Source organism: Argopecten irradians, chromosome 3 (assembly GCF_041381155.1).
Source record: "Argopecten irradians isolate NY chromosome 3, Ai_NY, whole genome shotgun sequence".
In the NCBI taxonomy this organism is placed as follows: domain Eukaryota; kingdom Metazoa; phylum Mollusca; class Bivalvia; order Pectinida; family Pectinidae; genus Argopecten; species Argopecten irradians.
Window position 1 is genome coordinate 7,076,470 of NC_091136.1, and position 22,590 is coordinate 7,099,059.

Consider the following 22,590-nt stretch of genomic DNA (forward strand, 5'->3'; position numbering starts at 1 on the left):
CACGAGAACACCCACACGATGATCGGGCAGGTAACCCCTGACCTTTTCACGTCCGTACCGGGGATCGAAACACTGGGCGGCTAGGTGAAGGCGATACATGTACGTGGCTTAACCACTAAATCACCTAACCAACCTGAATGTTTGTAGTTCTACTTTGGTGATTGACATATACAATATAAATCTTAAATTTTGTAATAGTCACAAGTAAATGAACATCTTTTGCAAAACATAACACACATTGTTAATTAGAATCGCTCACAAGGAGTTAATGGGCACTAATAATCGAGTCAGCGGAGAGGTAAAATGCGTATTTGACGTCAACGAACAACTTACAATGTCTCCATGTATTGTTAATGTCTATTTTTGAAATCTAATTAGGCCAGGTCTGAACAAATGCGACAAGTATGACAAAATGGAATTACCACAACGATGACTGAGTATTTAAGCAGCTGTATACAATTTACCTATAAATTAAAGTGTGTATAATTACATACTGTTATAGTTGTGACATGTATTCTTGTTGACATTGACATGAAAATAAACAGAGCATTTAATCGTACCACCAAAGATAAAAATGTCTTTTGGACTGATGTTTCTGAAAGCTTGGTATAATTTAATGAAGTAAATTTGTATTTTCATTGAATTTCTCACCACATATTAACAACAAAATTCTGTTTTCTTTGTAAAGTACTTATAATCCTCTATGTGTGTTTGCTTGTAGAAAGGGAGACAATTACTCATAAATTTTTGGGAAATGTGTACATGCTTTTTTAACTGATTTTAATGTCTATGTCAATGTGATTGGTTAGATCTCAAAAGAAACATATATACGGAAAAAGGATCAAACAGAAGTTTTTTTTTTTTTTTTTTTTTTTTTTGTTCATATTACCACAACGATGCTTATTATTTACTGAGTATTTTAAGCAGCTGTATACAATTTACCTATAAATGCAGATCTCAAAAGTTTGTTTTACATCACGTTGTAATTACATACTTTGTAAAATAAAAAATAAAAAAAAAAATATGTCTATTAAATAGCAAAACATATCACACATTGATTTTCATGTCAGTAGTAAATTGGTTAAATACATAATTTTCTTTTTGCTTTTTAATATTTTTTCAATTTTATTAATATTTTGATTCAGTATATCTCGAATTAGGTATCTTCTGGTGTTTTTTTTTTTTTTTTTTTTTTTTTTTTTAATGACTTACCGATTAAGTCGTACTTTTGCAAGATTTATTTTCTGTTATGAAATAACACATGATGGATGTTGTAATACTCTTGACAACACAGTTTGTTAAAGATGCTCCACCGCCGACTAGAGCATAAATGATATTCGTCATTTGAACAATAATTGGTGTTTAATCGTGTATATAATAGTCTAATTAACACAAAAAATTATATAAAATAATTTATTTTGCCTTTGGTACATGCGCAATCAGTACTTCATTCCATATAGGATATAGTGACACTGATTTTTTTCGGGATGCAATTAATTATTTTTCATATTTTTAACTTGAAGTAAAATTAGAAGCTCAAACTTTTCAATGGTGGTAATGGTGTAAAGTAAGTAACTTTTGTAACTGAAGAAAAATACTAAATCGTCTGCTCCTGTTTTTGATTGTGAAAAAATACCATTTGTCAGCGGTGGAGCATCTTTAATATAATATGAATAAATGTATTTTGTAGATTAGTTGTTTGTCTAGTTTCAATTAAATCGGTCTTTATTAAGATACCAAACCACTACTACATGTATGCAGATATTTTTCAACTACAATTGCATTACGATAGCTTTACTTTATCTTTACACTCTTTCTTTACCTCCGTGCATTGCAATCAATTATTTTTTCGTTTTTTTAATACTTCAGATTTGTTACTCATGGTTTTCAATTGTGGTTTCTGTTACTCATTAACATTTATCCTTATCACGATATATAGAAATCTACATCTCGCCATAAAGGGGAGCATATAAGGTGACTTATAGCAATTATCAGTGATCAATATTTACTTTCTGTTTCCCATTTCAATATAATCGTTATAAGAATATTGTATAGTGAGGAGTATACAAGATATCTTCAACAAAAAAAACAAAACAAAAAATTAAAAATACAAAATCGTCTTTACAAAAATGCATGTATCCCCTATATATTTTCCTAATCATATGTTCTATAATATAGCGATCACTTTATTTTGGACAGAACTGGTTTAAATTTAGCATGTCTTTGTAAATGTACAAGGTTCATCGGCAAAACATATCGAAGTGATTAATTTTAAAAAAAAATATGATAACTCTCTTGGAAATAAATACGAACAATAATAGCACGATATTCAATCATAGCAGATATATCATTATTTAGTAGAATGACAGTAGACCCATTGCATTATTGAAATGAACAATAGAAGGACCGAAACGCACCTTGTGTAATACATTGATTTATAAGTAATTTATTTAACCATTTAATAGATTTGTTTAAAATATGTGTTTGCGACAGGGTGATGTTTTCAGTCTGATTTATTACATATACATAGATATAGACCATGTCCCATTTGTATAATGGTGCATACTGTACTCAACGGTACAAAATGGTACTGTGAACCCAGAGGAGTAACGACTGTACCGACTAAACAAGATGTTGTTCCAACTGTATAGGAATGGTACTGTTTACCAATTGTAGATAATATGATTGAAGGCAATGCCTTAAAAGGCGCAGCAAGATGTTTCAGCAACTATTAATTATGGAAATAACGGAGCCGAATTTTCTGTTTATTTTTTATTCATATATTCACACTCTGTCCTTGTTCCGAAACCCCCATTCGAGAAGGAAATCCACAGCTCAACTCGATTTGCGCTCTTCTAAGAAGAGAAGAGCTACAATCTAGTGAACGGAAGTTATATTCTGGAAGTAATTTTTAATGATTTTCCTAACAGATATTCCGTTTTGGGTCAGATGATTATATTGGAAGGTGGTCTATCACTTGAACGCTTGCAAATAAATAGCAATAGCACTAAGCTTCTGCTGGATGAAGATTACGTTCGTCGGGTCATAAAAGCTAAAAGCGTTTGAACCGCTTGATTATATATTGAGCTGACTTCAAAGTATCGCATTCACGCTGATGGGATTTTTTTTACAGTGGGTAAAAAAATGGCGGCCGCAAAATGAAGCTGTCAGTGTGTAGGATTGAATTTTGAAGATTGTGTTTTTTCTTATATTTTCCTGTATCTGTTACCTTAGAAGTGCTTCGCTCTTCGTGCCCTTCGCCTTTATTATAAATGTTATCTATTACACGTGTATTATAAACTCTACTGTATGCATTGTGATTGGCATATACAGAATGAATGGTATTCATACGCGTGGGAAATGACCTTCATTCTTTTTTTCACTACGAATTATACTATGAAACCAAAACCTAACGTTGAACAGTGCACAAAAAACGTTCAAAATATAGAGATTCAGCACATTTTACAACATTTTAAGCTACGTCAAATACGCAAGAGAAAACTAATTAATTTTTCAAGAACAATTATGAAATATGGAACAATCAGCAGAGACATGAACAGACATCATAGTCATACGTAGAATAATAAAATGGTACGTAACATCAGTATCAACCCAAACCTTCTCGTCTCAGTTTGAAAATAACATTCGCTGAAAATATTGCTCTGCTCCATATATCCACAGCTACAAATGTAAGTATAAATCTGTGTGTAACACTGCACCAAATCGTTATATGGTGTGATATTTTCCAGCAAGATGTTTTCATATTTTTGTTTGTCGCTAGCAAATAATAAAGTTTACCCAATCAACAATCTATTATTTACTTATAAGTTATTTGGGACCACATATATTCAATCTGTTCTAATCAACAACAACCAACAAAAATCAATTGTTAATCTTTCGGATTTAGAGCATCCCGGTTAGTGACGTCCTATCAAGATGGCCCCACCATCTCGAATTTCACCAAAAAAAATGGAAAGAAGAATAGTACATAACACTCTAATATTTTTCAACTATAGTAGACAAATAGTTGGTAGCAAAATGACCACAACCAATAGACACGAATTATGACATATCTGGACCAATTAATCCAATTTGTGCTAGTGATTTGTAAACGGTAAGTAATTGAAAAAAAATGATTATTTTTATGCTCAAAAAGGCGTGATTTTTCAGCAAATTTTTCATTCATAGCTTCTTGGCTTGACGCAGCAGAAATGTTCCCAACAACAAATTAATGACTCCGTAATCAGATATTTAAACTCCTATCAATCAGTAAAAACAAATACAACAACAAAAATATTTGATAGATAAATGCAAAAAAAGAATTATTGTTAAACCCTCAATTTTGTAGATTAGCAGCGTCTAAAAAATAACACAACACCTACCGATAGCGTAACAAATGTAACCTAAGGCTCACCTGTGTTTCCGTTAATATGCCATTAACAGTTCCCAAAGCGTTGTGTCTTTGAAAATGAGCACATTCATTGTTTTTTTTCCCCTATGCAAAGCATAAGCAAATGTCATATGGTTACTACATTGTCACCAATTTGGTCGTTCTATGAGTTCTCAATGATAACCATTATCATTGTGCGTGCTATTCTCGGCCTCAGTGACATATCGCAGCGTGAAGAGACTCGGAATATGCTGGTAGCTTGGTACAAGTAGTCCGAATTCTAGACGTACTCCGAGATATCAGTATCCAATTCGTCTCGAAAGACAGATCGACTCGTCTTGCGATGTGCGATGAGGTCAGGTGACACTGCATTACCAGTGTTGTTCTAAGACTTTTATAGCCCATGCGATTGACACGAGTTCATTATCAGGAAAAACAATGTTCAGGATTGGGGTATCACTTTCTCAGGTTCTCACATATCGTACGTATATGCTTGTTTCAGACTTTCCAGGCATAATGGAACTTTACACCAGATGCACCATACTTCCAATGGATTGGAAATTGTTCTCTGTAGCACATAACTCACCCTAATTCGTATGTAGTATCATATCATCCAATGGACCGCTCGTGCAAAACATAAATGGCACCAGGTGATATCATCGAGGTCATTTAATGAGTGCATAAAAGGTGTTATGTTTTTCATTGGCTTGGACTTTTCCACAACTCCCTTGATGGTGCTAGGTTGTGTCACATCTGGTTGTTATAGCGTCCACAGAGACCAATTGAAGGAATCCATCCAGTAAAAAAGTGTCTGCTAATGTGCTTTACGAGACTTGGCATAAGATAAAAACTTCACTGCAGTACTCATTGTATGACGCCTCATATAATCCCACCTGAGTGTGGCAACTACAGATCACCTGAGTTAAAAAGAAATTCCATTGAGGAAATTGTGCTTCATACGAATTAGGGAAGTACCATCTCAACCTCTCCGCAGAATGTTGATCTATGGTTGGTACTTTCCTTACATGCCGGGGAAGTCTGGAACTTCCTATACAATATGTGAATCTAGGTGATAACTAGTTGGTAAACAGGAAATGAGGCTCCCCACATCCCTGAAGCCCGATGTTTTCTGATATTAACTCTGACATGCATGGACAGTTGACAAGTTAGAACCAAGATGGTAACCCGGTAAGTGTAATGTCACATCAGGTCACCCGAGGTCGATAGACGGACACTCTTGCGAGAAAGCAACGCACAACGAAAATGATTAAGCAATAAGAACTATGAAGACAAATATTGGACAACTTGTAGTAACCATCTATATTTCCTTGCGTTACTACACAGGGAAAAATAAACAATGGATGTGCTCAATCAAAAAAGACACAATATGTTTTCGGAAATGTATCATGGTATTTACAGGAACTTTAATTTGATACCCTATAGCTAATTTGTTAGCGTTTTGCTCTGTAATAATTCATTTGGAGAGGCTACTAGTCCTATACAAATTTCGAACATGAAAATGGATTTATTTTGAAGTCCCACACTTTCGTAGAGCATATTCAGTCCAGAACTTTTTAAATTTCAAAATTTTGTAATATATAAATCCTCAATCGATGCCATTGATATATTCAAGGAAATTCCCAAGTACATCCAGTGAGAACGTGACTAGTGTATGAGCGTTTGGGAAAAAATTGGCCGCATTCTCCGTTCATTTTATGTTGTACAACACATTATGGGTATAACAATATTCGTCTTGTGCCATTCATCATGATATATCTTGTTGTTAGTTTGTTGCAATTTTATAACTGGAGTTCGATAAGAGGTCAAATAACTGATTGATGAAGAATAATTTGTATGTTGTGAAACCAATTTGCTGTCTTCAAGAGGCGGAAGATATGAGTATAAAATAGACTTAAAATTACCATTTTTGATGCTTAAAATTAATTATTTTTCACTTTCCTTGCGTTCCTAATCACACATAACATATAATTGGCCTTAGTGGTGCCTGGTGTTACAAATGTATTTGTTGATTCTATTAGTTGGTCAGTTTGATGCAGTCCTCATTTTGTCGTACTTCAGTTAGAAATAAAATGTCAATGTTAAGACGTATTTTTCATGTGTTTCAGCGAAATATCCAGGATGGTGCCATCTTGATGACGTGCATAAACACCGGAATAGTTATACTGATGTTAACATTGGTTTTGGTTGTTTTTTGTTGGCTTAAAACTGATTGACCATACGTAGTCCAAAAAACTTTTTAGCATGAATAAGTAGATTGCGTGCTTGGAATACATTTTTGCTGCTGTCAAACGCCAAAAGTAACGAAATATATTGCTGAGAAAATTCACATTTTTTTGAGCATTTTATAAAATCCGTTTTTCTCATCATTTCCTGCGTTCACGTAAGAGAATCATCGAATATAAATTAGAATTTTTTTGTTCCGGATATGTTATTTTGTTGTTCTATTTGTGGTCATTTTGTTATACCTTTCTTTTTGTCTGTCTTCGCGTTCGACAAACCATGCTTAATGTTATGACTATTTTTAATATTATTTAAGTGATAATTCTCGAGTTGGGCGGCCCATCTTGATTGACGGTCAATAACCGCGAAGTTCATCCTTCTAGACTTGATGCAATGTTAACTTTTCGGATATTATGTGATCAGTGGACCATAAGGGTTAAGAAAAATATTGCGATTTCGGAGGTTTGGTGGGGGTGGTTGAAGAGTGCATGTGAGGACCCTCCTATGCCCGTTGCCCATACTAATAAACTTACTTATATACGATCCAAAATCGGACAGTCTGTAGTATCCGCCTCCTCCCGATTGACTCATAAAACACTCAGTTTGTCGTCTATTTCATGAGATGGAGGACAAGAGAACATTATTACTGCTTAAAAGCAACACAATTCGTACATCTCCTTCCTCACAACTTAGGCAGACTCCGAATGTCACGTTAGACTAGAGAGATTTTCCTTGGCGATATTGTAAAACCCAGAATGAAAAGGGCAAAAGTACGGAATTGGTAGAAATCTAGACTATATGGGGACTATTTTATGTGTTTATCTGTTTTGTTATTTTTTCATTATGTTCATCTGCTGTGTGTTTGTTATCGCTATTATAAACATAAACATCATTAAATGAGGAGGGCGCATACACTAGTGCTACATGTACTCATATACATTGTATGTTTCAATATTTTTCTATCCATGAGGAACAAAGAAATCTGTGTGATAATCTTGCCACGAATACATTTAAAAAGGAATATTATATTATTGAATTTACCTGTAAATTAACGATTTGTCATTGTGACCCTGTCAGAATACCGACACCACTTCGTCATTGAAATGCCCTTTTGAGGACGTGGATAAAGTCTCAGGCCAAACAAAAAAATGTCTGTTTAGGGTTACATTGGCGAAAAAAAAAGATGATAAATATATAAAAATTTGTCACGTTTATGTAATTTGTTTGATGCAAACATGTAATATAATGGTGATGTCAATAAAATCTAACTTTGATTTAATACCGTGGACTGTCAACCAATTACAGGGGTTTGTAGTAGTAATAGCAAGTAATTGCTTTACTGTAAGTTGTCCGCATTGCTAATAGGTACATACTACGTAGGAAGAAATCAAAGTTACCGAAATTACCTCCATGTTGTGAGTATCAATAAACACGAAGGTTAATTTATAAATGTTTGTAACTTACTGATGTGTTTTCTGTTACAATAGATAGATCTTAATCTTCGATATAAATGGAAAGATAATATTATGTACATGTTTTAGACTATTAACTATTCTAAATGTACCGTTAAAACTAAAACCGTCAAGAAATGCATGAACGGGAATTCCTATTTTCAATATGTATTTGGATAGTATACTAGCATGTAAAATATATGAACAAACAAAATCGCATAAATTTGACACGGTAATTACCTTCCTGTTTTTTTGTAATCAGCAAAATTTATCAATTGCAAAGGGGAATTCGAAAGATGAAACGTAGCCAGGAATACAACACAGACAAAATTGTGTTCTTGAATCGTAATACTCGATATAATGTGTATTCACATAATTGGAAATTGAAAGTGTCTCTACGTTTGTCATTTTTCCAGTATAATTCTTATGCAGCGACAAGTTTATTCAGGAATTTTAGACGTGACTGTTACCCTAAAAATCAGTTAAATGACGATGCTATATAGAGTGGATGTAATAAAAGATGATTTAATCATTAAACATTCTGATACTACATAATAGTAAACGGGATAGCTTTGTGACAGTTATGTAATACAAGTATAATTATTACATTTAAGGTGAATTCAATGTGACCGATACACTTGCTGTCGAAATTACTGGAACTTTAGCGAGTCTGTTACAACATTCCGTCTATGACGCCTGATAGCATATTTCTCTGGGTATGCCCATTTTTTCCAATATGTTTTGTGGGTCCAAAACCCGTTCTGGTGACGTAGACTATCCCAATTGCATCATCACGTACAGAATATGCATGTATGTAGTTTATAACTACCATTCTTCTTTATTTACTACATCGCGTACACATATTATAATCATAAACCACATTGTCTCATTCAAACAATAATAATTATAAAAAGCTAATCTAATAACGGATTAAAAAATGATAATAAAACAGTATCCGCGTGTTAAAAATGATTTCGTTTTATTTAAAAAACGTAAAGTTGCATAATTTAGTTAATAACTTCAAAAAAAGTAGTCGGTTTAATAAATTATTCATAAAGATCCGTTTCAGTTTATTGGCCTTCATCTTCTGCATAAAATGATCGATTCATAATATCTGTTTTAATAAAGATTCGTATTGAATTATTGTTTGAAAATTATGTAATGGTGACGAAAGCGGTTTAATTCCTACTTTAATGAGCGACACCATTTTTACTCTTAACATATAGCATGTAGATTATCTGAATACAATAACGGTTTATAAACAATATTCTTTTGATAGGAGAATTTACTTAAATTCATAAATTGTCCTTTAGTTCATTTATAAATTTGTAAATGTATTTCTGATACTCACTACAACTTCATGATCTTAATTATATTCAAACATAGAAATTATCATCTAACTGGGATTTATCAATATTTTATTCGAATGTGTGGTCTAAGAGCAAATTCAAATTTAATGTACACAAAAATTGTACATATATCAGGGTGTTTTTTGTCAATTGTTGTAGCAATGTAATTTAAAACAAAATCAGTATTAAGAAAAATATAAAAAGTAAGATCGATGAGAAATGGTATTTTTCTTTGGGAAATAAAACAAGACAATACAGCCAGGCAACACTTACCTAATTTCCCCAACAGTACCAGCGACACACATACAAGATAAAAACGTGCAAGTGTCAACATCTTCTGGATGACCAAAAACATCGGCTTTCGCGTCCGGTCCCGCCGGAGCGTTAATTATCTGTGACGAAACCACTAACCACTTCGATTGCACATTTAAAAGCATATATCGCAACAACATGCTATTTTTAACATGAAATCTGAATCTTATTTTCGCATTATAGTGGAGCTCAACAAACAATGAAGAACAATTCTAATATATTGGATTAGTTTGAAGTGATGTTATTTAAATAATGATTATTCATTGTTAAAACGAGCTGCGTAATTGTTAATGCGTGTTTGGCTGTGAGAGAAAAAAAGGTATGTTTGTTCATTTTAAAATACAAGTATTATTTCATTCTTCTTTTTGAAAATTTGTCGGTGTGAAAACTAACTGCTAGCCCTACAAATTAACGATTAACAAAGTAATTTCTATTCATACAAGAAAAATAGAATTTAAATTCTTTACCCAATGAAGTGTCGATAGTGAAACACAAAATGTGATTGGCGTCACTTACAATGACATTGACCTACAAAAAATCTAGACAAGCCAATTAAAAACAAACTTTGTCATATTAGAATATATCTAAATAATTGAGAGCTACTGTATATAAAGCCTTTTGAAGTTGATACTCTGAGCTTTCATGAATTCACTGTGAACACATGTTTTCTTCTGTTTTTTTACATGTATCTTTATCAGCTATGCAAATACCATAAACAGCTATGATATCATCGTTAGCAGGCATACATACTTTTCATTTTACTGAATTTAAACTATGTCATGACACTATGTCGGTATCCGATTATCATTCTTACAATTATGTATTATGATTAAGACGATATCACAAGATATAGCAATTCCGATAGTATACTTATTCTCGACTATACGTCGGGAAATGATTACTCGTCGCAGTTTTTCTCTTTAGATACTCGGAGTTTCCCCTAATCTTACTACTGTATATTGTAGTATTGAAATAAGTCTTACAGTTTATAATGTACATTTAGAATTGGATGGTTTAGATATCTAGTTAGGGAAAATATGTTTATATTAAGCATTAAAATAGCAAAACGGTATCAATATTAATTCGGCGCTAGTGTAAAATATAGACAAGCAGTAAATAAGTGTAAATCTGAAGTATGAATAATTAGATGTATCAAAATGTCAATAAAGAATTATTCTTTATATATTTTGGGTTATTAAGTCAATGAAAAAAACATGTAACTATAACCAAATAGAAATGCTACATGTATCAAGCATATTTATACATTTTGTAATAATGTAACATTAAATTCGATTGTTATAATTATATATAAAAATTGAATGCTGATTGACAGAGTTAAAATAAATATGATAAATTATTACATTTTACATCTTTAAGGAGTTACCTCCCCCTATCTTTATAAACCTTACCGTGTATATATGCTTCATGTTTTGTTTTGATTGTTTGTACCACCAATATCAAGTGAAGATTAAGATAGGAGAGGACTGATGTCTAATCCTGTTGACATTTTAATATATTTTTGTCAATAAAATATTTGAAAATTAAAAATTAAAAAAACCCAGTAAAGGCGCATTGATATACGGTATTATCCACCAATTCAGTTTGGCCAAAGCCGCTTTTGAAATTTCCCGCGAAAACGTTCTGTATGTATGACATCATAATAATCGACGTACAATTATTTCGGTTTATGGAAAAATAGCCTCAAAGATCTAACCAATAGAAACGAGTTTAACAAATTAAATTGAATCATTACCGTGTAATATTAAATTAATTTCTTTATTTGATGTCCCTGTTTTGTTTGATAAAATCCCAAAAATCTCTGAACAAGGCCTTTAATGAGACCTGTTACGAATCGCAGGCCCACAACTTATTCAAAATCTTAATACACATATACCTGTATTACCTTATCATCAGATAGGTTTGGTCATGACGAAGTATTTCCTTTAGTATAGATAAGATGATAAACTTCATGTTTTTCTCAAATAGGTTAGCACATTATCTCTGGATTATCTAGATTATAGCGTAATGTCATCCAATAATTGCGTAATGCCATCCAATAATTGCATCTGTTATTTGACATTTGAAGGTTTTTGCAGTATTTAAACCTAATCTATGTATCAAGAATATAATGTCATTGTGATATAAAATGTTTTTAAGGCTTGTCAAACGTCAGCATCTTTGTATGTGTCAATCACCGCAAGAACCGATGGAATTTAAAATTATTGGTATGTGGCTGATATTGAAACCTATTGAGGACACATGAGCACATGTACCTGTATTCGTTAAAACCCCATTTTAGGTAACCTCGGCTTGAACAGATCTAAAACGAAAGTTCTGAATAGCGTGGCCATATCACGTAAAATTACCACTAATCCATCAATCGATGAACGATTTAACCTGACCTTATCTACGAATTTTCCAACTTGATTTCTCGATAGCGGAATGAAGTTGTATTAAGAATCAAACCGTGTATACTTATCTTTGAAATTACTGACGATGGAAATCTTCACTCAATTAACCCTTACATTTATTAATGTAGGTATTATCGATTTTCTCTGGCCCCTCCGTGAAAGCTCGATGCACCATACGTCACAAAAACTTAATTTTGTCAGTCTCAAGGATCGTAAACGCTTTGTAATTATTATTGTCGTGAAAACTGCTGTTGAAAATCACTTAGCGTTTTATTTTATTATCCAATATCACACATATTCATCGCGTGCTTCACCATTTTGTGTGTGTAGTTTGTTACAGTAGTTATCATTCGCCCCTGGCACGTGCGAGTATCTTATTTGACTGTCGTACTCGAGGTATAGGTGTTGTGTGCATTGAAGGTTGCGTATAAATGGTCGGTTTACTGCATAAATTACATAAAGACATACACCAGCAACTGAGTTTAAAAGTGTATCTCACTTTCTCTCTGAATATTTGATGCATGACCTATATATCGTTTTTAATAAAGAATATGTAATATTTGTCTTAGATGATTGACATTTGTCATGACCTCTATAGCGTTAAAAGCGTTTAAATTACTTAGATATGTTTTTATTCTCCCTAATTTCAAATTTTTAGACAAATCACAAACTATTCAGTTCTTGAGCACTTTTGTTCTTTTGAGAGGGAAACGATAAGATACCGATGCAAGTGTTCTACCTTTTATAGCTTGCTATCTCTCACAAAAATCACTATCGGGATTTGTTCAGGTATATCAGATATAAAAAGATTGATTAATACAAAAACTAAGTCATGAATTAACAATTCATTTATTAGATATTAAGAAAGAAAAATATGTCAAAAAATATATATAAGGCTTGCTATAATAATAACACACAGGCGTACACAAAAAATTAATAATTTAACAGTAGTATAAAATGTTAATGAGATAGCACAGACAAGACAACGACAAGTAATACATTTGAACAAACATGACTCTTATACAATACTATCTGGTATTTCTGTACCTCCGAAGCAACATTTGAAAACGTAATATTGCAGTTTCCCCAATCTAAATGAAGCATAAAAAGCAAAACTCAAAGACCATTAAAATAAGGCATCATGGTTTATCACATAACTAGAACATATTGCACTAACTTTACCAGGGTAATACTTTTCCTGTAAGTGCATTATATAACCTTGGCGTTTATCATAGCACCAGAAACAAGAAAATACGTTTCGTCATAATGATATAAAAGACAAACTACTAATTCCAACAAAAAAGAAAGTTCACCATGATAAAACCTAACACAATCATTTACATCATACATATCTCCGATCGATGAATGGTATCTTATTGACCAGTAACTACATACATGTAAATGCAAATTGCGATATCTTTACTTCAGAGGATGGGGAAGTCGTGGGATTTCTGGAACATGTTGTAGAGGGAATCTAGGGTTTGGGAATGGAATCGGTCCAATGGGTCCAATGGGTCCAATGGGTCCAATTGGTCCTATAGGTCCAATGGGTCCAATAGATCCAATAGGTCTCGGCCCTCCAACACAGTTATTTCCCGTTAGATCAAATATTCCTCCGCCTGTTCCACCCCCTACCTGTACTTCTTTTTGAGATCCGGAACAATCCTGGCCACAGGAGTTCGGAACAGGATTGTTACATTTTCGGGTTCTTCGTTTGACCGGTACACACCCTTGACTTACTGACCACGGTGACCAGGCGCTCCACTGACCATTAACGGGGACACAGAAATTCGGTTTGGGGAGAGAGGCACAAGCTACAGCCGGATTGCTGCAAACAATGTAAAAAATGATGTTATACTATTTCACGCTGGTTAAAATATTATTTTTGATATGTTCATGCAAGTTAAACAAAACTATCTGACAATTTACGAGTGCTGTATTAAATGTATCATTCCCTTACTGTAATTACCTTAGATGTATTCGAGTCGCTATACACATATACCTGAACTTAGTTGTCGTGATCAAGTATTCTTAGTTAATAACAAACACACACACAATAATCGTCTTTTTTAACTATCCCTATCATTATTTCTATTTCTGTCTGCGATTACCAATCAGTACATCAAGCTGTGGATGAATACTAAGATTGAAATGTCATTTTTGGACTTACTTCGAAGACTCCTTTCTAAATACATTCTGCGGAATCGATGTTACGCCCGTTGTATCACACAAGATCCTGGCCATGGAAGTTTTTCTAATTTCATCTAATATCTCGATGGGGAATTTTACGTTCGTGTTGCTTTCGTAGAAAAATCTGTCGCCTTTCTTGAGCGCTTGGAACTGTATTCCAATTAGACATGCAAACGTTGTTCCTATATTGCTTCCAGGGATGATATCTTCAGACACACCTCCAGTAAACAGGTCGATATCGAACACAGTACTGAAAAACAATGGTATATAATGTCTTCATTTTACAAGAAATATGTGTACTGTATAGTATAAAAACATACCGCTTTACAATTTGATTCTTATTTTGTTTTTGTGATAAAAAGGACTTAATACGAGTAATATTTTGATAGTGATTGACGCTGAAGTGGGTATTTTAGAATATCATCAAACTTTTGGTGGAGGATTGGCATGACGTAACATTTGCGTTTGAGTTCTCGGAGTTTACAACAGTTCAACAGAGTATATGTACATAAAACTTACTCATAAACTCTCCTGAGAAGGTTCTTCACGGTGTCAGAATGCAGATTCAATCCATTGAAGTCCTGAGCCAGACCTAAATTACATGCAACTCTCCAAGTATTATAATCAAATAACCCATGGTCACGCCCCCTTTGGATATTTGTTGCTGCCAGATCTTGTCCATTTTTACCCTGAGTCTGAAACAGACGTCTAGTTACTTCATGTGTGAGATGTCTATCAGTTTTATGTGAAGGCGATGTGTACAATCCTGTCATGATGGAGTTCACGCCTCCATTGTAGGCGAGTTCGGGTTTGAGGAAGGTAGTATGTAGTTGATGATGCAGTACAGTGCCTGAGGACTTCTTTTCCTTGATGTCGTCGCCTATCAGACTGTGTCCGAATCTGAAAGCGGCAGCGGAAAAGGCATTTCTGATCATTGGTTTAACCGCGTTGTTGTAACCAGTGTAATATTGTCCCGCTGCTCGTGGCTTCAGATCAAACTGGTTCATAATGTTATCTCCCAGAATCTCCTGAAGCCATTCCTTGTATGTGATGTGCTGCAGCTGGGCTGTGACGATCTTCTTCGTTTCCTGGAAGACCGTTTCATCATTCATCGCTGGATTGGCACCCTTGATCACCCCAGCTATGTTGTTATGGTGTCTCATCCAAACAGTGTGCAGAGAAACCAATGCAGGTTGTTGGTTCACGCGAACATCACCTTCAAATGGAAAACCTACTTCGTTAATTCTGGAAACTTAAATGTGTAAGCACAGATCGATTAATACTATTTTTACTTCAATAAAACGAAACTCAGAGTATCGGAAGAAAAGACAAGCAATAAAGTCCTAAATCGTGACCAAAAAGTGAATTTGAATGAACATATTAAGCAGAACAGTCCCGAAAAGGACTAAAAACTAGCAGATAGCGAACATGGTTTTGTTTTGAATACCATTTTAGCGAGATAGCGTTGGTTCATATAAGTTACCTGCAAGAACACATTTATTTGGGGAAGAACATACAGCTCCATTGTTCAGTGGTAACATGTCGTTGTTTCCTTGTGATTTTAGGAAGACTGTAGATAAAAAAACATTTGCATAAAATACATTGATTTTTTTTTATTAATAGCAATCACATTATTCAAAGATTTTATCCACAAATTAAGTCAATCAACTCACATTCCCTTAGTTCAAATTGACATATCTGCCATGCGTTACTTGTTATATGTTTGATATACGAATGAAATAATTGTTACGGACGAATTATAATTCTAGGTAACGGAAAAACATTTCACATATTTCTGCAATAAAATGATGCAATGATTACAATACATTGCATGCATGATTGCATTACTTTATCCATATGAGGATCTATATATATATCATATAATCATATGCGCGTACGGATCTTGTGATAAGTAAACGTGTTTACTTACTTCCGTCCCGGAGAAGGTCCAGCGTTCTTTGGTCAGAGCCATATATGGCAGATGCGTCCAAGAAGTGAGTAACCTGGTTAAGTTGCTGTCGAACACCTGTTAGTAAATCATTAAAAACTATCCGTCATGTCTAATAATGCTTTTATACCATTGTTGTATTAAAATAGATATTTAAGCATTGAACGTCTTTCATTTGGCATTATATAGCCATTATGAATGCAAACTGGACAGAAGCAAATTCCATGAAACGCGCTAACGCTTCATGTTGAATTTGCCTCTGTTTAACTGGCATTCATTTTGGCTATGAATGCCATTTGAAAGTCGTTCAATGCTTTTATTTACATTTGGTTACAATTTTATGATGAAATCCCAAGGAATTTTGCATCTATAATGAAGAGTCATTTGTTATCGTCATGGATAGAACAGCAATTTGAACAGCCGTCATCCGTGATCGCTGGCACGACAATTGTCACAATGATAATGACGTGATAATAAGCGTTTGATGTTTATTGTCTATATATTTACATTTTCGTTTTCACTTTCCTATGTAACCTTACTAACCGGGCAAACGTTTACACTTGCGTAAACGCAGAGGGCTGCTGCGCAAGACCACAAACCAAAACACTGACTTACGCCCTTATGTGAATGCGTATCCGGTTAGGCTAAAATATATGCCATTACAAGGGTTCGATATCAACATCAGTTTGAATGCAATGGGAAGCATTGTGTTAATAAAAACCCATGAAAACATATGGAATAAATGGATTAAAAACGATAAAGTTATTGTGGAACTATATCTTATTTACTCCCGGAACTTGACACATGTTCCCGCCAAATTGGAGCCAGCTCTTTCGCGATTCCATCATTTACTCAGCTATTCCATCAATCGTTTAACGTTGAAAAAACGAAGGTTTATTTCACATGAACACTAAATTTAAATGAAATGGTCGGTCGAAATGTAAATATAAGAAATTATTTTTAATTTTTTGTTGTTTGCTGGTGTGTAAACTGCATTTTTTGTACATAAATTTCAAAACGACGCGCTGACGAGCGTCATTTAAAATATATGTACAAAAAATGCAGTTTACACACCAGTTAACAACAAAAAATAAAAATAATTCCTTAAACGACTGTCAACTGCCTTTGGTAAGGTTATATCGCTGGACTGCAGTGAAAATGTAAATATATGATAATATCTTGTTGAATTAAAGTTAATAAACCTTTAAAACCACTCAAAGATATTTCCTTTTGAGGAGAGTAACTCCGTATGTCTCGATATTTCGATATTGTCAATCAATTATTGGATTTGTCAAAAAAGTCCTACCAACTCGATAGTTATACCGACAATGTCGAACGTGGTAATAAGCATCTTATTCAGAAAAGATATTTAACTACAAAACAACAATACCGGGTAAATCTACACCTTTTAAAATAAATCGAAACCAAACACATCAACCTCATATTGGCTTATGCATACCTAGTCGACAATCAATGGTTGGTGCCGGAAGTGCTCGTACGAAATTTAAGCAACGTCTATCAAAGAATTCATCGTTGGCAGCCACAGGGATTGGGAAGCAATTTCTCCTGTAAATATAAATGTAAGTGTGGTTTTTTTATAGCCCATCAAACTCTATCAAACCATGAATGCTCAGCATAGTTACATGTCTTTCAATTGTATTGCTTTTAACTATTCATCTAAATTTATTTTAAAATTGTGCGGGCAATGTTTAAGCCATAGCTTGATTAATAGCATCTTAAAGGTGCTTTACCTTTTTAACGACGAATACAGTCAATTGTGAATTATTAAATATGAAATGAATTTACTTACCTAGTTGGGAATCGACAGCAATCTATGTTTCTACCAGCATACCCTAAGACAAAGAAAAAATAAATTCCTATAGCAAAGCAGAAGAACTATAGAAAACATGATACACAATACATGACGTTTATCTTTTTACGTTCAACACTAGGTTTTGTCTTTTTTTATAATATCAATATATTTAACAGTTGCTCCTCCGCCTACAGAGCATAAATAATTTTCATCATTTGAACAATAATTGGTGTTTAATCGTGTATATATATGTCTAATTAACACAAAAAATAATACAAAATAATTTTTGGCGTTGGTGCATGAGCAATCAGTACTTAATTCCATGTAGGATATAGTGCCACGGAATTTTTTCGGGATGCAATTAATTATTTTTCATATTTTAACTCGAAAAAATTAGAAGCTCAAACTTTTCAATGGTGGTAATGATGTAAAGTAAGTAACTTTTGTAACTGAAGAAAAATACTAAATCGTCTGCTCCTGTTTTTGCTAGTGAAAAAACTATATGTCAGCGGTGGAGCATCTTTAACAGTTGTCTTAGAACAACGATGACACAGTAGTATTTTTCAAAGCAGCGTTTAATCTCTTTTTCTTTGTTTTAAATGGAAGTATACATTCATAGGTGTATTCTGTATTTTCATAATACAAAGTTATCTGTCCTTGCGGGTAGGTATTGATTGTGACGTATGTGTTTGGGAGCGCAACGTCATACTTTTAGGAGAAAACGATGTGAATTGCGCTCACAAAATAATGACGTTACAATCGATACATACTCGCAAGGGAGCTAACTCTGTAATATGCAAAGACGGAATAGGTATGCAACAGAGCAGACTTACCTTTAGCCAGAGCATTTCTCTGTATGTCATGACTGACGAATTGTCCAAATTCCATTGAGAGGTGACTTAGCGTTCTGGCCCGTGGGCCTAAATTGGTATGAACTTGAACACTTATATTACGTGCGGAGGGAAGTGGGTTCTGGAACAGCCCCTTGGTTCTAGGCGAACCTACTCCTATCAATGAAAATCAAATATCAGTATTAATATAAAATATAAAGCCATATTTATTATACAAAATAACAATACTAACCTGATACTAAAAAGTATTATCATTTTGGTTATAAGATATATTAAATAAAGAATCAATTTATTAGAATATATATAAAGTCAATATATATTAACAAATATTTGGACTACACATGTGTCTATACCGTCTTCGCCCATCCTTTACACCCCTTTGTTATTGGAATGTGATAAATACAGACTACTATTCGATTTCAGGTTTAATCTGATTTTTTTTTTTTGAAAGAGAGAGTGAATGATAATAGTATGTAATATAATAAGTAAAGGGAAAGAACTCTTCCTGGTCTGAGTATTTTGTCGTTGATGATACGTATATATGGTTTGAACAGCCGTAGTGTTTATAAAACATATATACATCGTATATATATGTGTTTCGTATTTCCATAACACTTAACAGTCTCCACAGTAGTTGATGACTGATAGATCTAATTCAAGTTAAAAAATCGAAAACATATTTCCCTATAACTTGTACGTAATACTTAAAAAAAATATCGCAAAAAACTAACCAGAATAAAAATATGATTTAATGAATTAGTCAGGGTTTTAAACACTCAATAGAGTCTTGTAAGGATAACATATTTGGTCAACGAATCAATATTTTGAAGGAAACCTTACCATCATCATATGCCGGTGGGAGAAATCGTTCAAATGACGTGAAAGCCCTACCCCACAGTGGATTATTCAAGTTATTACATGACCCGTCAATCATTCTGTATTGTGAGTTTGAATCACATCTAGGGGTTGAGAAAGGACATCTGCGCTTGGCTGGGACGAGAAAGTTTGTCCCAACTTTACTGAGTACTTGTCGGATTTGCGGTGCGCTCTGGACATTCATTCTGAAAACAGAGTAACATGACACATATGGCATTTGTATTCATTGGACTAAACCTGCAATAATTTTAATAACCTACAGCGTTGGGTCAATCACAACATATGCTATAAAAGGCCGCTCTGGCTCGTGGTCAAGGTGTTGAAAATATAGACCCCAACCCTTCACGTCTAGAATACGTATTCGAATCCCACTCAGGGCATTTGCCAGGTACGTACTGACCAGCAAAGTTTTGTTTTCCCATTTCAATTTATGGCTATTCATCGTATTGATGTTTAGCAGCTCTATAAATTATACATATTTTCAACTCAAAAGATTTATTAAGTTTCTAGAAACCACTTATGTTTTATACTTTGTCCGATTTATTGCAAAAAACCCGAGACAGAAGCAAATGCTATGTCAGATACAACAAGGTTCGCTAATACTAAATCCTAAAACCAATGTCTGTGTGATATCAGTCTTACCTGGCTGCTGTATCCCTGGCCGTTTCCACCATTAAGTCAGCAAAATTAGCAAGTTCAATCGCCATAGAGTCGGTCTTCAAATGTGGACCAAAACCTCCTGTTGGACCGTCCACTTTATCAAACGCTGTAAATAAATGAAAAGCAAGATATAAAGTTATTTTTTTTATAAATACAACTATGTTTTGTAATGAACCTTGTTTAAGTATCCATAACATCGGATTGCTGTTTTGTAAAACTATTTTTCGCGCTTCCTGAAAATTTCAATGATAATTTGCTTATCGTACTTTGCATAAAGAAGATAAGTAGAACATATTTCATCGAAAAGTATTCTGATTTTTCATGGTCTTATAATATACACTGTATATATATTTTTTTATTCAGTGTCTATATAATGAAACTAACTTATACTTATGTATCTTAATATAGAAATACTTTTCATTTTATTTGTAAATATATACATTTTGTTATCTAGAAGATAACTGATATAGGCATTGTATGTTATCCATATCTAAATTTATTGTTGAAATGCAATTTTGTTAAAATCGAAGTTCATAGTCTCATAACTCAAATTTGAAAAAAAAAAGTTTTATTCGAAGCGTGAGATAAGTACTAAATGAAACAGCAGTGAAATACAATACAGATCGTTGGCAGCAATTATTGAATGCAGATGGCATACAATTATTACCTCCAAGTTTATTTTCGGCGATGTTTTGTGTCGCAAGTTTGCTGATTGCCTCGCTGACGGATGACTGGACAGCTGCTGAGAGACTTGTAGCGACACCTTGGACGCTTGGTAACATCTTCTTGATGCTAGGAAATGCTTCTCGGGCAAGCGGTAAATTTGCCTGAACACCTTGGATTCTTGGCAGAATATCTGGAATAGCCGGGGAACTTTTCGCTGCCACAGATTTGAACTGTGTTGCCACCTTGGCTGCAGATGGCAGTTCGATCGTCCCAGTAAGAAAGGATTCTGTGTTCAGTCCTGCTAATGCGGCATACGCTGACGAGGTCATCAGCAGGAGAGCTATGGAGATGTGTAACATTCTGTAATTAAAAAAAAAGTTTATAATTATCCAACGTTAAATGGTTATTATCAAGTCACAAAGATCAATAAATAATTACTATCGATATGCATTGTAACTTTGAATGTTTGTCTATTGAAATGTACAACTATTGATTAAAATGTTTATTAACGGTTTCTTCAAGTGATTCATGATCCCCATAACATTCTCACATTTCTTTCAAAGTCTGCCTGATGCAATTGTTCTGTAATTATTTACTGAAGTAAACACTGATAAACATTGAACTAAGAACAAAAATCAATACAAGAGAAAACAACATGACATTGTTTTAATTTCATCTGAATATACTATTCATTACTAAAATCTAGGCATTTATTGCATTGAAGTAAACCTCACATTAGAAAGAAAATTAATTTGATCCTAAAACATAATCTTATTGATTTAACATGTAATGGCAAATATTAATATGAGTTTGTTTGCAAATACAAAACATATAAAATCATCCAGAAATACCAACCACATTTTACAGACACTTACCTTAACAGAATCATTTGAAGCATGATGTCTAACAGCAGTAGACAAAACTAACTTCGTTCGGATCACAGCACCTTATATATAATATAAGTGACGTCACGTGTTTTGTTTATAATTTGGTAATTCCCAGAAAATTATATTTGGATATTTGGATACACATGTAAACACAATAGACATATTGTTTAAAGTTGTGTGTCTGTGATTTGCATTCCACGCAATTTGAAATTAAAATGTATATCAGAGAAAAAAAAAACATCAAAAAATTAAATCTTTTCTGTGCGTGCTATATAGCCAATCTGCATCTTTGTTCTCTAAAAAAACAATATGCATATTTGTTTAGATATGTGGAAACCCCTTCGGCACCTCATGGATTCATTAACATATATGTCACTTTCAACGCTAGAATGACATCAGTTACGTCAGAACTTACCTGTTTTCTAAGAAAGACTCAGGAAATAGTTTACCAATAATTTCACTTGCATTGCTAAAAATATAGATATATTTTAATAATAATTATCAGGATTCCGCATGTTTACAGCACATTGAAAGATTCTGAAATA

General features: G+C 33.6%; 2 protein-coding genes across 2 annotated transcripts in view; both read right to left on the reverse strand.

Moving 5' to 3' along the window:
• LOC138317182 (uncharacterized) overlaps positions 1–10,853 on the reverse strand; it is a 30,644-nt gene extending 19,791 nt beyond the window's left edge. Inside the window, exon 1 of the mRNA XM_069258735.1 lies at positions 9,705–10,853. Within this exon, the coding sequence (XP_069114836.1) occupies positions 9,705–9,786 (82 nt within the window). The 5' untranslated portion in view covers positions 9,787–10,853. The remainder of the gene's footprint in view (positions 1–9,704) is intronic.
• Positions 10,854–12,984: 2,131 nt separating this feature from the next.
• On the reverse strand, positions 12,985–22,156 carry LOC138317435 (heme peroxidase 2-like). Its single transcript, XM_069259104.1, has 12 exons — positions 22,034–22,156; positions 21,160–21,518; positions 20,475–20,598; positions 19,797–20,017; positions 18,939–19,112; positions 18,103–18,145; positions 17,752–17,858; positions 16,275–16,370; positions 15,828–15,914; positions 14,864–15,560; positions 14,325–14,594; positions 12,985–13,982 (listed from the first exon to the last, which is right to left on the reverse strand). Exons 1-12 carry the CDS (start codon positions 22,054–22,056, stop codon positions 13,574–13,576), a joined length of 2,610 nt encoding a protein of 869 aa, XP_069115205.1. The 5' UTR covers positions 22,057–22,156; the 3' UTR covers positions 12,985–13,573.
• Between the last annotated feature and the right edge of the window lie 434 nt (positions 22,157–22,590).

Bases quoted from the DNA above. Each gene is read 5' to 3' on its own strand.
- LOC138317435 (XM_069259104.1), bottom strand. From the start codon at position 22,056: ATGCTTCAAATGATTCTGTTAAG. The intron at 20,599-21,159 runs GTAATAATTGTA...ATTTATTTACAG, and splicing joins CGCCGAAAATAAACTTGGAG to CGTTTGATAAAGTGGACGGT. The intron at 16,371-17,751 runs GTATGCATAAGC...ATTTACTAACAG, and splicing joins AACCATTGATTGTCGACTAG to GTGTTCGACAGCAACTTAAC.